This window comes from Bubalus bubalis, chromosome 14 (genome assembly GCF_019923935.1).
Source record: "Bubalus bubalis isolate 160015118507 breed Murrah chromosome 14, NDDB_SH_1, whole genome shotgun sequence".
Taxonomy (NCBI): Eukaryota; Metazoa; Chordata; class Mammalia; order Artiodactyla; family Bovidae; genus Bubalus; species Bubalus bubalis.
The window spans coordinates 60,996,611-61,011,437 of NC_059170.1; the positions used below are offsets into that span (position 1 = coordinate 60,996,611).

Below are 14,827 nucleotides of genomic sequence, written 5' to 3' on the forward strand. Positions count from 1 at the left end.
CAGTTCCAATGGCTTTCACTTAGATTCTCCTTTAGTATGCTATAATCATATTCTGTACCTAAAAAATTGAAGAGTCTCAATGTACTTGCAAGCTAACAGTGAGCCCACCAGTTTCATGGGTGCTAGAAGAAAACGTAAAGACTTGTGGGTTGGACACAAGGAGCTTTATTACTCATAGCAACAGCAGTAGCTATAGTGTCAGCATTTGCACTGTTCCTGCCCAATTCTGACAGGATGATCTGAAGGGGGCCAGGTGACACTTGTACACACAATGGTTTGCATTTCAGGAGAGGAACTTTGGGTTTAGGGAACCCAATGCCTGCCAAATACCCCCAGAAAGAGATATATCTCTGTTATCTCCCAAGAAGACACACAAATCTGCCTTGCTCTGGATGGTGCTGCCATTTTCCTAGACTATTATATAAAAATTCTGAAAAGATCTGTACAAATGTCAGAGACCCATAGAGAGCTGTCTCCCAACAATTGATTTCGTAACAGACCAACAAAATATTAACCATTATGCTCTACTCTAATTCACTATGCTCTAGTCACAATCATGCAGTTGACTCACTCTCTCACTTGGTCGTGGGACCTCATTGAGTTCTTTCAGACTCTTACTCCTACAAAACTCTTTCTACACTTCCTTCCTACAAAACTCTATGCCTTAATCCCCTAGTTTTGCTTTAAACATTTTTGAAAACAACTTCTTTCCTTATCCCAATACCCAATCCGCCTAGCCATATCTCCCTTAGGATTCTGCCCTCATCTACCTTCTCTGCTCCATTATCCAGGTGACCAAGTTGTAAGCAGACAGGGTAGAGCATCCCGGAGAAAGAGAACCAGGCATGGCTTTGTTGACATAAGAGATGCCATTTCTGGCCCAAGCCATTTAATGATCTAGGCCTGGCTGCAATGCTTGCCCTTGAACAGGTCTCCGTAATTAATGATCTTAAGGGAAGTGAGGGAACAAAGGAAGTGCAGTCAAGAAACCGCATAGTTCAGTGATAAAACAGTCCTAGTTCCTCCTAAACAGGTTACATAACAATCTGATACCGGTCTTCAAGAGTCCTGCAGGAACAAACGACTGCTCCCGCAATGGAGCACAGAATAATGACATGGACCCTCCTGAGTTCAATCAACTGAAACTTGAAGTCTTGTCAACCTTTTGCCCCAAATCTATGTTGAATTCTCCTCTGCTCAAGCTCCTTCATGAATATGCACGTACCCTTGGCTTAAAACTTACCAAATTTTGCTATTTGAAGAGATAACACTTTAGGAGAGATCACCAGTGTTCTCCTTACTTGCTGGAAATAATAAATAATTCCTTGCCCAATGGCTGGCTTGATTGTGTCTTTTGGCTCAACACCCACCAAAAGACTAACGCTATTTTTGGTTAACAACGTTACTCATGTACATGCCACCACTCCTTTTGTTCCACGCCTCCCACCTCCCATCAGTACTCTTCTTTGTGCATTACCATGTCTTAATCTTATGTATTCCTACAGTTATTACCCTGCTTCTCTCCTCCTCTTAAACTCCTTAAAAAGAGCTGTATCTATACTTCTTTATAACTACTTTATTCATCTACCAAATTCACTTAGCTTCACCTCTCCATCATTACATGAAACTCCTTCTCCTCAACAACTTCTTTAGCATTAATCCAAAGTACATACAGTCATCCCTCAACATCCACAAGGGGTTGGTTCCAGAACTCCCTGACAATACTAAGGTCCATGGATGCTCTGCTGCTGCTGCTAAGTTGCTTCAATCATGTCCGACTCTGTGCAACCCCATAGACGGCAGCCCACCAGGCTCCCCTGTCCCTGGGATTCTCCAGGCAAGAACACTAGTGTGCGTTGCCATTTCCTTCTCCAATGCATGAAAGTGATAAGTCAAAGTGAAGTCGCTCAGTTGTGTCCGACTCTTAGCGACCCCATGGACTACAGCCTACCAGGCTCCTCCATCCATGGGATACTCCAGGCAAGAGTACTGGAGTGGGGTGCCATTGCCTTCTCCAATGGATGCTCTCAGTTCAGTTCAGTTCAGTCGCTCAGTCGTGTTCGACTTCTTGCGACCCCATGAAACACAGCATGCCAGGCCTCCCTGTTCATCACCAACGATTTCACCCAGACTCACGTCCATCGAGTCAGTGATGCCATCCAGCCATCTCATCCTCTGCCATCCCCTTCTCCTCCTGCCCCCAATCCCTCCCAGCATCAGAGTCTTTTCCAATGAGTCAACTCTTTGCATGAGGTGGCCAAAGTACTAGAGTTTCAGCTTTGGCATCATTCCTTCCAAAGAAATCCCAGGGCTGATCTCCTTCAGAATGGACTGGTTGGATCTCCTTGCAGTCCAAGGGACTCTCAAGAGTCTTCTCCAACACCACAGTTCAAAAGCATCAATTCTTCGGCACTCAGCCTTCTTCACAGTCCAACTCTCACATCCATCCATGACCACAGGAAAAACCATAGCCTTGACTAGACGGACCTTTGTTGGCAAAGTAATGTCTCTGCTTTTGAATATGCTATCTAGGTTGGTCATAACTTTCCTTCCAAGGAGTAAGTGTCTTTTAATTTCATGGCTGCAGTCACCATCTGCAGTGATTTTGGAGCCCAAAAAAATAAAGTCTGACACTGTTTCCACTGTTTCCCCATCTATTTCCCATGAAGTGATGGGACCGTATGCCATGATCTTCATTTTCTGAATGCTGAGTCCTTCATAAAAAATGGCATAGTATCCACATTTAACCTTCACATCCTCCAGTGTATTTTAAACCATCTCCTGATTATTTATAATACCTATTAAAATGTAAATGCTATATAAATAGTTGCCTGAGCCCAACAAAAAAACTAAAAATGTAGGAGTTTCGAGGAATTGGTGGGCAAGAACTGGAAAGACTTTCAGGAAATGATGAGTGAAAGCCTAATGAGCATGGAAGAGACTATTCTGTCTTTCAGGGGGCTGCTACTGCTGCTAAGTCACTTCAGTCGTGTCCGACTCTGTGCGACCCCATAGACGGCAGCCCACCAGGCTCCCCTGTCCCTGGGATTCTCCAGGCAAGAACACTGGAGTGGGTTGCCATTTCCTTCTCCAGTGCATGAAGGTGAAAAGAGAAAGTGAAGTCGCTCAGTTGTGTCCGACTCTTAGCGACCCCATGGACTGCAGCCTACCAGGCTCCTCAGCCCATGGGATTTTCCAGGCAAGAGTACTGGAGTGGGGTGCCATTGCTGCTAAGGAGAGCTAAAGGAGAAAAAACATTAATGTAACTGAAAAGTAGAGGAAAGGGGGTTCTAGTTATGTAGTAACAAAGTTTAGCAACATTGGTGCCCTTGGTAACATAAAAAAGAGAAAATGTACTTAATGTATGATTTAAGTAAGGAGATTTTTCTAGGTAATATGTTAAAAGTGTAGTCTTTTTACTACTTATAGTAAAAAGCAGTATAGAGAAAAACTAAATTGCAAAGACCACTGACAAAAAGGAACCAATACTTTCTGGTTTCAAAAATGTCAGTCTTTCCAAATAGCAATCAATACTTAAGTAAGGACTAGCTCCCAAACAAACATAAAATCTAGGCTACTTCAGAAAATACCTGTATGAGAGCAAAGCCAATGGTGTGGTAAAATCCACTGTCGAGATATGGGTGAACCTGAAACGTCAGGTGTTAGGATCATGAAAGACAAAGAAAGAATGAGGAAATACTAGAAAAATACTAGAACAACTGAATGCAATGTGTGATCCGATCCTGGACTGGATTCTGAACCTGAAAACAAATTTCCCTCCTTTAGCATGGAGGAAATCCAACCAGGATCTGAAGATCCAATAGTTCTGCAATAATGTTAATTTCCTGACTTTGTACTGCAATCATGTAGGAAATTTCTCTTTTTATTAAAACTATACACTAAAGTACTTGGGCTAACAGCATTATATTCATAATTTACTGTCTATTAAGTTCAGGGGAAAAAAGACTACACACACAAAGTGAGAAAGAAAGAAAAGGCAGGGGAAGAGAAGGGAGGACGAGAAAAGGCTAACGGGATGAAATGTTAACATCTTGAGAGTCTGAGCGAATGGTATAGAGAAATAATGTATAGTATTTTTGCAACTCTTCTCAAAATTCTTAAGCTACTGTAAAATTAAACATTTTGTGGAAAAAATATGTTAATCCTTCTGACTGGCTGCCCAATATAGCAAGATAAAACTAGAGTTACTTATAAAACTCCTCATTGAATGGCCCCTTCTTAATTAGTCACATGCCCTGTCACTCTTCAGCTCCACCACACACACTCCAAATATTCTAAATTACTGTTCCTGAAAAGCCCTGGCCTCTCTTAACTCACTGTACATGTAGAAGTTTAAAGCTTTAACGTGAGTGGGACACAGAAGTAACCCAGTACTCTTCAAAGAGACGAAAAGTCCTAAACAAACGAGAAGTCCAATCAGTTCCCTGAGGCTCACAAAACACCGACCAAAAAGCCCATCTCCCCCAACCTCCCATGACACCCTAACAGTACTTATTCTAGCAGTAACTCGTTTATTTGTTGCCAGTTATTAATAACAGAATGGAACCAAGGGCAAATAAGAGGGTGAAATAAAGGGCAGGAGATAAATCCCTCTGAGTAAGGGACAGTTGGATTTCTGTCATACCTAGTTGGAACTGAGTATATTTCCATAAGATACACTACCACGAATGGTAATATGGATGTAAAGTATACCGTAAGCCTAGTTCTATACTAGTAGAAGGCAATGGCAACCCACTCCAGTACTCTTGCCTGGAAAATCCCATGGACGGAGGAGCCTGGTAGGCTTCAGTCCATGGGGTCGCGAAGAGTCAGACATGACTGAGCAACTTCACTTTTACTTTTCACTTTCATGCACTGGAGAAGGAAACGGCAACCCACTCCAGTGTTCTTGCCTGGAGAATCCCAGGGACGGCAGAGCCTGATGGGCTGCCATCTATGGGGTCGCACAGAGTCGGACACGACTTAAGTGACTTAGCAGTAGCAGTTCTATACTACTAATACACTATAAATTAGCATTAATGAGTGGGAGGAGGATAAAGTGAGGATCAAATGAACTGGTACAGATTATCTCAATGCAATAAATAACCACTGATTTCAAAATGGATGACCTCCAACTTAGTCTTCAAAAAAAAAAAATCCTTTCTGAAGTGGGGAGCCTCACAATACAACCACATGTCTCCAAATCTGATACACCTTTTCATTTCCTAACTCTCACCCACACCTGACTCTTCAGCAGTGCTTATATAAGCACAAAAATGCTAGGCGTAAAAAAAATTCTACTTTACGGTGAACAATAACTAACATTAATGGAAAGATAGTCTTCATAAACAATAATTCATGATCCAAATTGTTTTATGATTGAATTAAGCCTCTTCTATACTAAACATAGCTTTTAATTCATTTCAAACACCTATTTTCAAACTATATATGCTGATTTTTAAATTTTTATAGAAACTGTTCCTTATTCAAAGTTGAATTTCACCAGTAACTTCTCTTTCCTTGCTGGCATTTCACAGTTAATAACCAGTAGTAATACACCTTGGTCCACACAGAAATTCTCTGAAAAGCAAAGGCTTAAGTATATTTTGAATTTTCTTACAATTATATATAAAAAGTTAGCATACATTGATTTCACTTTAAAATAAGTGAGTTGGATAACACAATATTTAGTATTACTCTTTATCAACACAAATATAACAATAAATATGTGCAAGAATGAACACTGATAAAAGAACTCACAGGGAATATGATTCTAACATATCTTATGAACAAGATCACCAAAATTCTGTTCATAACATACCATATTTTATTGTATTAAAATCTAAATAGATGATAAGTCCTATCTGTGAAAAATTTTATAACATGATATGTATATTTTCAAGACAACTCTACTAGATGTTAAAATCTTAAAAGAGGTAAGGAGGGATAAAGAGAAAGATAGCCTATAACATCTGATTTCTACAGCTATTAATGTATTATCACTCAACATCAAGATACAATAATAAAAAAGTTGCTTCTCAAATATTCCCAAGGCAAGAAAACAAGTTTAACAATAATATTCTCACAGTCTTTACAGATTATCAGGAAATCTCAAATTATTAGAAAATAAAAAGTGCAAGTCAATTTTAAGTCTGACAACAAAATCAAATTGTACTAAATTCGTATGTCCTAAAAGTAAACTTCAAATAGCATTTACATATTAATGAAAATAACAACTGCTAGAATTTAATGCTAAACAAGTTTGATTAAATATGTTATTTTTTAATCTACTATCCAACAATTGCAAAAAGTCGTAACATGAAAAGTTTAATTCATTCCTAGAGAGAAAGAAGATTAATAAATAAATGTAGTCATCCATACTATATTGATGAAACACTGTACTATATTTAAGAACTATGCTCCATAAATAACAGGACAGGGCATATATTAAGATAAATGTGGCGATACAGCAAATACTTCTTTAAAGAAGGTAATGCTCATGAAATGGCAGACCATAAGACCATCATTAGTATGACCTCCCTCTTCACAATTTATAAAACCCCTATCTAAGACTTCCTCATTCATGATTTAAAAGCTTAAAATTTCATGATGCTTGTGACAAAACCTGCTAATTAAACTAAATCTGCCATTTTTCCATCAGCAATGCAGATAATAACAGACAATAAAATCAAACCCTACTGTCACTATCACAAAACTACCTCGTTAAAAAACTCAAAATGAATGTGTACTTGCTACCTGAGATCTACCAAAAATATATAAACCTAACAAATGTTCTGAAGGAGAATATGAGGTTATAATTATTATTCACTAATAACTGGAAAATTAAATTCAAAACAAAAAGAAATTAAGCTTTCAAAATATTTACCTTCAAAAAAGAAACAAATTCTAACCAAATTCAAATTTGTTTTTAATAACATTAGCATTTTAATTGCACTCCCAATCCTAAGTATTTACAAACATGAGATTGTTAAGTGATTTAGTTTTTAGCACAACCTGCAGAAATATGTTCCCAACTAGTTTACACCAAGTGTTTAAGAGTAATACGCTTTTCTAATTGAAGAATTTCTTCACTTCATTGAAAACGATTCACAGTTGTATCCTTTTCCTATGTGGGCAATATGTCCTGAGAATGATTCTCTAGTACTTATCATTAGTTTATTAAAAAATTACTTATATCCTTTACAGTAAGTAAAAATGTAAGCAGAAAACAGGTAAGTCAGAAGACAACAGATTAGTATTAGGCAAACTTTTAGTCTTTTAAATAAATGGCAAAATATTATCAAATAAATGGTATGACATTTGATGATTAAAAAAATAATAAACCATTAGCACCACAGGGCAGTGGGGTGGGGGGGAGGACAGTTAAGAATATATAGAACTTCAAAACCTTTCTATATTACAAGGGAAGAGGCTGATGAGATTCTTTCTCACATGTGAAATGAGTTAATAATATCTAGCAATAAACCATTATTGCTAAAGTTAATCAAAGATTTCAATAGATAACCAGAGTAACACATGCAAGAAATTGCTCTCATGCCTTCAATCAAGTTTTTAATATTTCAAATTTTCAGTTGAAATGGGCACGACCATATTCACAAATATGGCATACTATTTTAAACCTACTTTTTGACTTAATATACAGTCAAAAATTTTCAGTACTTCAATGTTTTCATTCAGCTATCAAGAACTTAATTTTATCTAAAAAAGAAAAAAAATCTATTAAGTAGATGTGCTACATATTTAGCAACAACAAATCCACTTACTTTTTTCTCTTTCTCATGATGTTTATCCTGAGAGTGAGAGGAAGAATCACTTAAACTTTGATCATATGACCTATTAGATCCCCGTTTGCTCTTTTTCTAAAAGAGAAAATATATATACATATAAGTATATGTATATAAAGTTTTAAATCTTTTTTGTTAGGTTAAAACCAATTCAAGTGTGAAATATTTTAAAATGTCTACCGAAAGAAAAAAAAAGGCTATTTCAAACTACATAATCCAATTCAACACAATCCATATATTATCTATTTCATTATAAAGGAAAATATAACCCTTAACCTAACATTAATGCCATATTTTTGTACATTTATTAAAATGTGTGAAAACAGATAATATTTTCAAATAAGCAGTGGTTATTTGTCATTTTATTACAAAACCACCTCATTACAGAGATCAAGTATAGTTTTCAATGTCTGCTTTAAAATATAAAAGATATTTCAACAAAAAATAGAAAATACCATATTGAAGAAGGATGCCAAAACCAGAAAAGAAAAATTTTTAAGAGTTACTTTATGCCAGTAGGAAAAGTAAGAAGCCTTTTAATCTCACACTTTCAGTATTAAGGCATACTATTTTCTAAAAATTTGTCTCTGTAGTTCATATAGAGGAAAAAAAAAAAAAGGAAATGTCAGCATTAGACTCATGTATTTTTCAAAGCAATACTAAAAGTAACACACATTTCTGTTTAAAAGACTTACACAGATTCATAATCAAGTATGACAGTGAGAGTTATTTCAGGTGTTAAAACTTGGTGGTACCATAACTAATTAAACTAGATAAAAATGACTATAAAAGATGATCAAATTCCTTGCAAACATAGAGCTCATACAATCTTATTAAATTATTAAACAGACTTTTCCCCAGTCACCAAATAGGATAACAGCACATTAATAACAATGAAAAAATTCTATTTGCACAAATTCCAAAACCCATTCTCCTTATTTCTATATTTTATCTATATTATCTCTGATTTAGAAAATGAAGATTCCAATATGCTTTTAATATCCTAAGTGAATTTTCAATTTTACTATCTCAAAATTTCTCCTAGAAGACTTTGATGTTCTTTGACAGTCATTAAAAAAATAAATCAGTAAATATATGTTATTTGGTATCTTCAGTATCAAATAATACATATACACTCTCAATATTTTATATGCAAGGGCCAGAATACTGGAGTCATAAGCTGCTCATTTCATAAAAAAGAGTTCCTTTTCTAAAAAGAAACAGCCCTATTCACAGAAGAAAAGAACAATAAAAAATAACAAGAAGACACTAAAGAAAAACAAAGAAGCCTTCAATTTTCAGTATACAAACCTGGTACCAACTAAAGACTGAGAAACAGACAATGGGGAATTAAAGAAATCCTTCAAAGGAACACAGACACAAAATATACAATGATTAATCAAATAGTACTAACTTATCCATGCTATGTGACAGTAAAGACTAATCAAATCTAAAATATTCCCAAAGTTGTATTTAAATATTTCTTTCTGAAGACCTTTAATGAAGAAGCTACAAAAGAGCCTTGTTTCAGTGTTACTATCCTCCAAGCAAATAAAAATGAAACAATAAAACTAGTAATAGTAATAAAGCAAAAAGATGTGAAACAAAGTGACAGGGAATCACAAATTACATAATCAAATGTCCACATTTTTATTTTCTACTAAATGTATACCAACATTTACTATTAACTATTAATATATATTCTAAAGTAGTATATTTTAGAACAGTCACCTTTGTAAATGAACTCAAGCAAAACAAAATCTTCTAAAACTACTACAGCTTGATGGTGATGTATGGCAAAACCAATACAATACTGTAAAGTAATTAACCTCCAATTAAAAAAAAAAAAAAAAACTACTACAGCTTTTAATTCCCAACAAACAACACATGAAGAAACTCAATCTGGAACAAAAGCAACCCCCCAAAAATGGATGCCTTATAAAGACTCAATTCAAACCTAATTATTATAATCATAAATTAAATTCAAGACAGATTCTTACCAGCTTACTAAAATGGTATTTACAGTAGCCACAATATTGGACGTTATCTGCACCATTACCTTCTTCTTCACAAAGCAGTCCGGCAAACTGAGCACTGAAAATAAAAGCCAAGTATATCAACAAAATTTAAACCATAGTATATACATGTGTGTGTGTGTATAAAACACTATATGTGTATGTATTTATGTATTTGTGTATGTGTATATATATACATAAAATTAAATTCCAACCACGTAGGTATCTCGTAAGGGAAAAGGGGAAAATAAAAGGCTTTATTCTAGCTGAGACTAAGAACATTCCACCCTATCTTTTGATTGCTATATTTTTAAAGCTATATACATGGTTTAAAATAAACTTTTTATCCATCTCTAATAAGGACAGAGATTTTTGCATGCTTTAAGTCACCAAATAGACATTAAATTTCTTGAAAGATATCCTCACCACCCCAAACTTAACACTTCATTTGACTTTCCAATCTGTATCACAGGTACAATTAGAAAAGGCCAGGTATCTAAAGGGCTGACATGACACGTGACAGTATTCACCCATGAACGCAGATTATATTGTTAGAAGTTAAATGCTTCAAGTTATAACATAGTAGAGTAGGTAAGAAAAACAGAAGCTGTGTTTTTCTAGTCAAAAACAAGGGAAGAAATGAAATTAAAACCTAAAGCTATGGTAATTTTTAATGAAGTGTTAATGTTTATAACCATCATATTGTCAATTTGACCTTCCACTTTCAACATTCCAAATAATAGTACTAGTATGTATCTCACAGCCAAAAAAGGTCTGTCATCTTTGGAAAATTAACTACAATATTAAGGAAATTTTTAATATTTATTTTTTACTGAGGTATAGTTGAATTACAATGTTGTGTTAATTACTGCTGTACAGCAAAGTGACTAAGTTATACATACATATATACACACACACTCTTTTTCATATTCTTTTCCACTATAGTTTATCACAGGATACTGAATGCAGTTCCCTGTGCTCTAACAGTAGGACCTTGTTGTTTATCCATCCCGTACTTATTAGTCTGCATCTACAACTACTAGTCCCAAACTCTCAATCCTGCCCTCTCCCACCCCTCTCCCCCTTAGCAACCACCAGTCTATTTTCTATGTCCCTGATTAGGGAACTAGATCTAGAACCCACATGCCACAGCTAAGTGTTTCCATGTCACAACTAAAGATTCTGTATGTTGGAACTAACACCAGGCGCAGTCAAGTAAATAAATATTTTTATTAAAAAAAAAAAACAAAAAAAAACACCTGCCCATTTCATAGTAAATACTCAATGTATATTGTCACTCAGTCACGCCCAACTCTTTGTGACCCCATGAACTGTACCTTCCAGGCTCCACTGTCCATGGAATTCTCCAGGCAGAATACTGGAGTGGGTTGCCATTTCCTTCTCCAGAGTATCTTCCCAACCCAGGGATCAAACCAGGGTCTCCTGCACTGCAGGCAGAATTCTTTGCCACCTGAGTCACCAGGGAAACCCAAATACTCAATACATGACAGTTATTATCATTAATTAGTATTCTAAGGAAGTTAAATTTATGTTTGTTAAATGCACAAAATGTTCCTTACAGTAGCACACATTACAAAACAATTTGGAAACAAAGTGTCTGAAAATCTCTAAAATGTTAATTAAATACCAATATCTGATAGGATATAATGTAGTCATTCCCATGTTGCTATGGACTGTATTTCTATCATCTCATCAAAATTTTTTTGTGAAAGAAATTATCAGAAAACAATGTTTCATTTAAACTGCTATTAAAATTATGCAACATATATGTCCATGAAAAAAAAATAAAAGGAAGCATGAACAAAATAAAAATAGAAGGTCATTTAAAAATTTAAGAAACTTTCTAAGGAATAGCCACTATAATACAGAGAATGATGGTGATTGCTTTTTTCCCCCTCTTGAAATTCAGGCAGTGAAAAAAACACAATCATTCACTAAATTCTTACTAGTATTTCAGGCACTGCACTAAGTTTATCTACATCAGTTCTTGTAATCCTAATAACAAATCAAAGGGTAGGTAAACAAAAGAAATATCTTAGGCAAAATAAAACAGAATAAGACACTAGAACCAGGGTTACTTACTGGAAATTCACTCTGGTAAATACACTCAATTATTAGAATTATTTTTATTACAGTAAGTAAATATAAACACAGAAATTATACCAACAAAATTTAGTTTAAGTAATATTTGGGTACCTAAGTCTTTAACTTACAAGGTATTCCCAATTTCAGTTCTGTAAAATGACAAAATCATATTTACCATGTCACGTGGAAAGCTTGTCGACATCCATGTTTATTACATGTCATGCAAGCACCAGTGGCTGCTTTGCTTTCTCTTCCTTGTTCATCACAAATATAGCAAGTCTTAGGGTAAAGAAAAAAAAATGAAATAAAAACCTTACAAGTGCTTTATACAGATATGGATTTTATAGTTATCTTCACAGCTCAAAATCAGGTTTACTAACTAATCTAATCCAAAATATAAATCTTTTTTTTTCTATTTATATCTATTTTACAAGCAATACAAACATGAAAACATCAATACAGACATAAATAGTACTCGTAGGATTTCACAAGGCACAGTTTCCTAGACTCAAAAATCCCACAAGATAGGAGGAATCCTTATAGGCACTGAGGCCAGGTTGAAGAATATAGCTTACGCCACCTTGGTATTAAAATCTCCTCTCCACTATTTAACTGATTCCTGGAACAAAAATGTAAAATGAGGTTTGTCTTTCTTTTCTGCTGGAAGTGACCATACAGAAAGGAGTTGGATATAAGGAGCTGGGACTCAATAGGTGAAGGACAGTCCTTAATGAATGAGCAAAGTTTAGGTCATTCCTTCACAAGAATCCCTTCCACATGAGCTATCAGTCAACCCTGCCAACCTGACATACTAGGTCTGGGAGGAAACGCTTTTAGGACATCAGAGGTGCCCCCAAGAGCTACTGGCCAATGAACACTCCCAGCAACTTTGACATCTACCTGGTCCTTTTTCTCAGGTGAAAATAGCTGATAATGAAAGGCTAAATTATAAAAATGGCAATCTACAAGTACATAATAAATAAAATTATCAACTGACTCTAAGTATACAAAAAATTAATGCCTAACTACACATAATCAGATGATATAATTCTAAAAATACATCAATCTGAATAAGGTATAACCTGCTGCTGCTGCTAAGTCGCTTCAGTCGTGTCCGACTCTGTGCGATCCCACAGATGGCAGCCCACCAGGCTCCCCCGTCTCTGGGATTCTCCAGGCAAGAATACTGGAGTGGGTTGCCATTTCCTTCTCCAATGCATGAAAGTGAAAAGTCAAAGTGAAGTCTCTCAGTCATGTCCGACTCTCAGCGACCCCATGGACTGCAGCCCACCAGGCTCCTCCATCCATGGGACTCTCCAGGCAAGAGTACTGGAGTGGGGTGCCACTTCAATAGGACCACATCTATTTTTTAACTTGGAAAAGTTTCTCCCACAATGCACTGTGGTGCCAAACTACACCATTCAATAATATTTACAAGAACACAGTTTCCAAAAGCCTAATATTTAGACAAGTAGGTAAATGAATTTCAACTCTGCTGAAAGACAGAGACTGAACTAAATTACAAAAATTACTTTGTATGTCTAAAAAAGAAAAACCCAAATTACAACAAAACTAACCTAGACACACTAACAATCATAAGAGCATCTCTAACTGTTCATATTACCAGAAGGCAGTATCAAACAATTATAATGGAATAATTTAACATACATATTTTAGCCTATAAATGATCAATTAAATTTTCAAAAGAAAAGTACAAAGCAGGTTGAAATTCAGGGGCAATATGCAAACAGATCTCAAAGAATATCTCAGTAACTTCCAAAACAGTTAACAGTGAAAAGACACCATCATTTGACCACTCAATAAAACTAAAAATTATGACGGATTTTACTTTTAAGGAGTTAGGCCTTCCAGACATATGGAACAGCAGAGTGAAGAAGTCCAGGGATCCCCTCCTCAGTGAATTAAATACTTCATAGGTGAAAAAGAACCACTTAAAGTCTTTGTATAGAATAAGCTGCGCCTGAGTGTGTGTGTGCTCAGTCATGTTCGACTCTTTACAACCACATGGATTGTAGCCCACCAGGCTCCTCTATCCATGGAATTTTCCAGGCAAGAACAATAGAGTGGGTTGCCATTTCCTATTCCAAGGGATCTTCCCAACCCAGGTATTGAATCTACATCACTCACGTCTCCTGCACTGACAGGCAGATGCTTTACCACTGTGCCATCTAGAATCAGCTACAAGGATATACAGTACAACACAGGGATGATAACTAATATTTTATAATAACTATAATGGAATATAACCTCTAAAAATTATGCCACTATAGTGTATATCTGTACCTATATAATACTGTATGTCAACTTAAAGTCTCTGAAAACTGTCCAAATGGCATGCGGCAGGATATTTTAACGAAGACAATCTACTAAATCTCATTAAGAACAGTGAGCGTCCTGTGGCACTTGAGCCATGATCTGTCCCCATTACCACCCTCACCCCCATGGCTCCCTGTGATGGTAGTTCCTTTCTGGCTAGTGCTGTCAAGAAGGTGAGGGCTCCCCTTCTCCCCTATCCAAGACTAGAGTTTTCTCCAAGGAGGGTCAGGTCTCCAGTGACTCTCATACCACTATTCATCCTGATAGCTCCTACTCACAGGCTCCCAACCCTAACAATAGGCCAAGATTTCCAGTGTTCTATCAGCTTGCTTGCTGAATGGAAGCTACATGCTAGGAGGGACGAGCTGGGCTACTTATACCCTTCCCTCCTGCCAGGACCTTTCAGAGTACAGGTGTCTGTCCAGCAGAAGCAGGGTGCTGTCTCCACCCCCAGCTCCAGAGAAAGCACTAGTGCAGAGGTTCTGTCCCCACAGGGAGAAGGAAGAATCATTTTCTAGAGTGACTACATTACCTAACATGCTTAATTTTTAACAAAAAATTATA

General features: G+C 36.2%; 1 protein-coding gene across 6 annotated transcripts in view; it reads right to left on the minus strand.

Moving 5' to 3' along the window:
• The window catches only part of MLLT10 (MLLT10 histone lysine methyltransferase DOT1L cofactor), a 210,452-nt gene that overhangs the window by 107,432 nt on the left and 88,193 nt on the right, over positions 1-14,827 (minus strand). For all 6 annotated transcript variants that reach the window (XM_044928157.2, XM_044928156.2, XM_044928158.2 and 3 more), the window contains exons 6-8: positions 12,102-12,205; positions 9,806-9,899; positions 7,785-7,880 (exon numbers count right to left, since the gene is read on the minus strand). In XM_044928157.2, the coding sequence (XP_044784092.1) occupies positions 7,785-7,880; positions 9,806-9,899; positions 12,102-12,205 (294 nt within the window). The remainder of the gene's footprint in view (positions 1-7,784; positions 7,881-9,805; positions 9,900-12,101; positions 12,206-14,827) is intronic.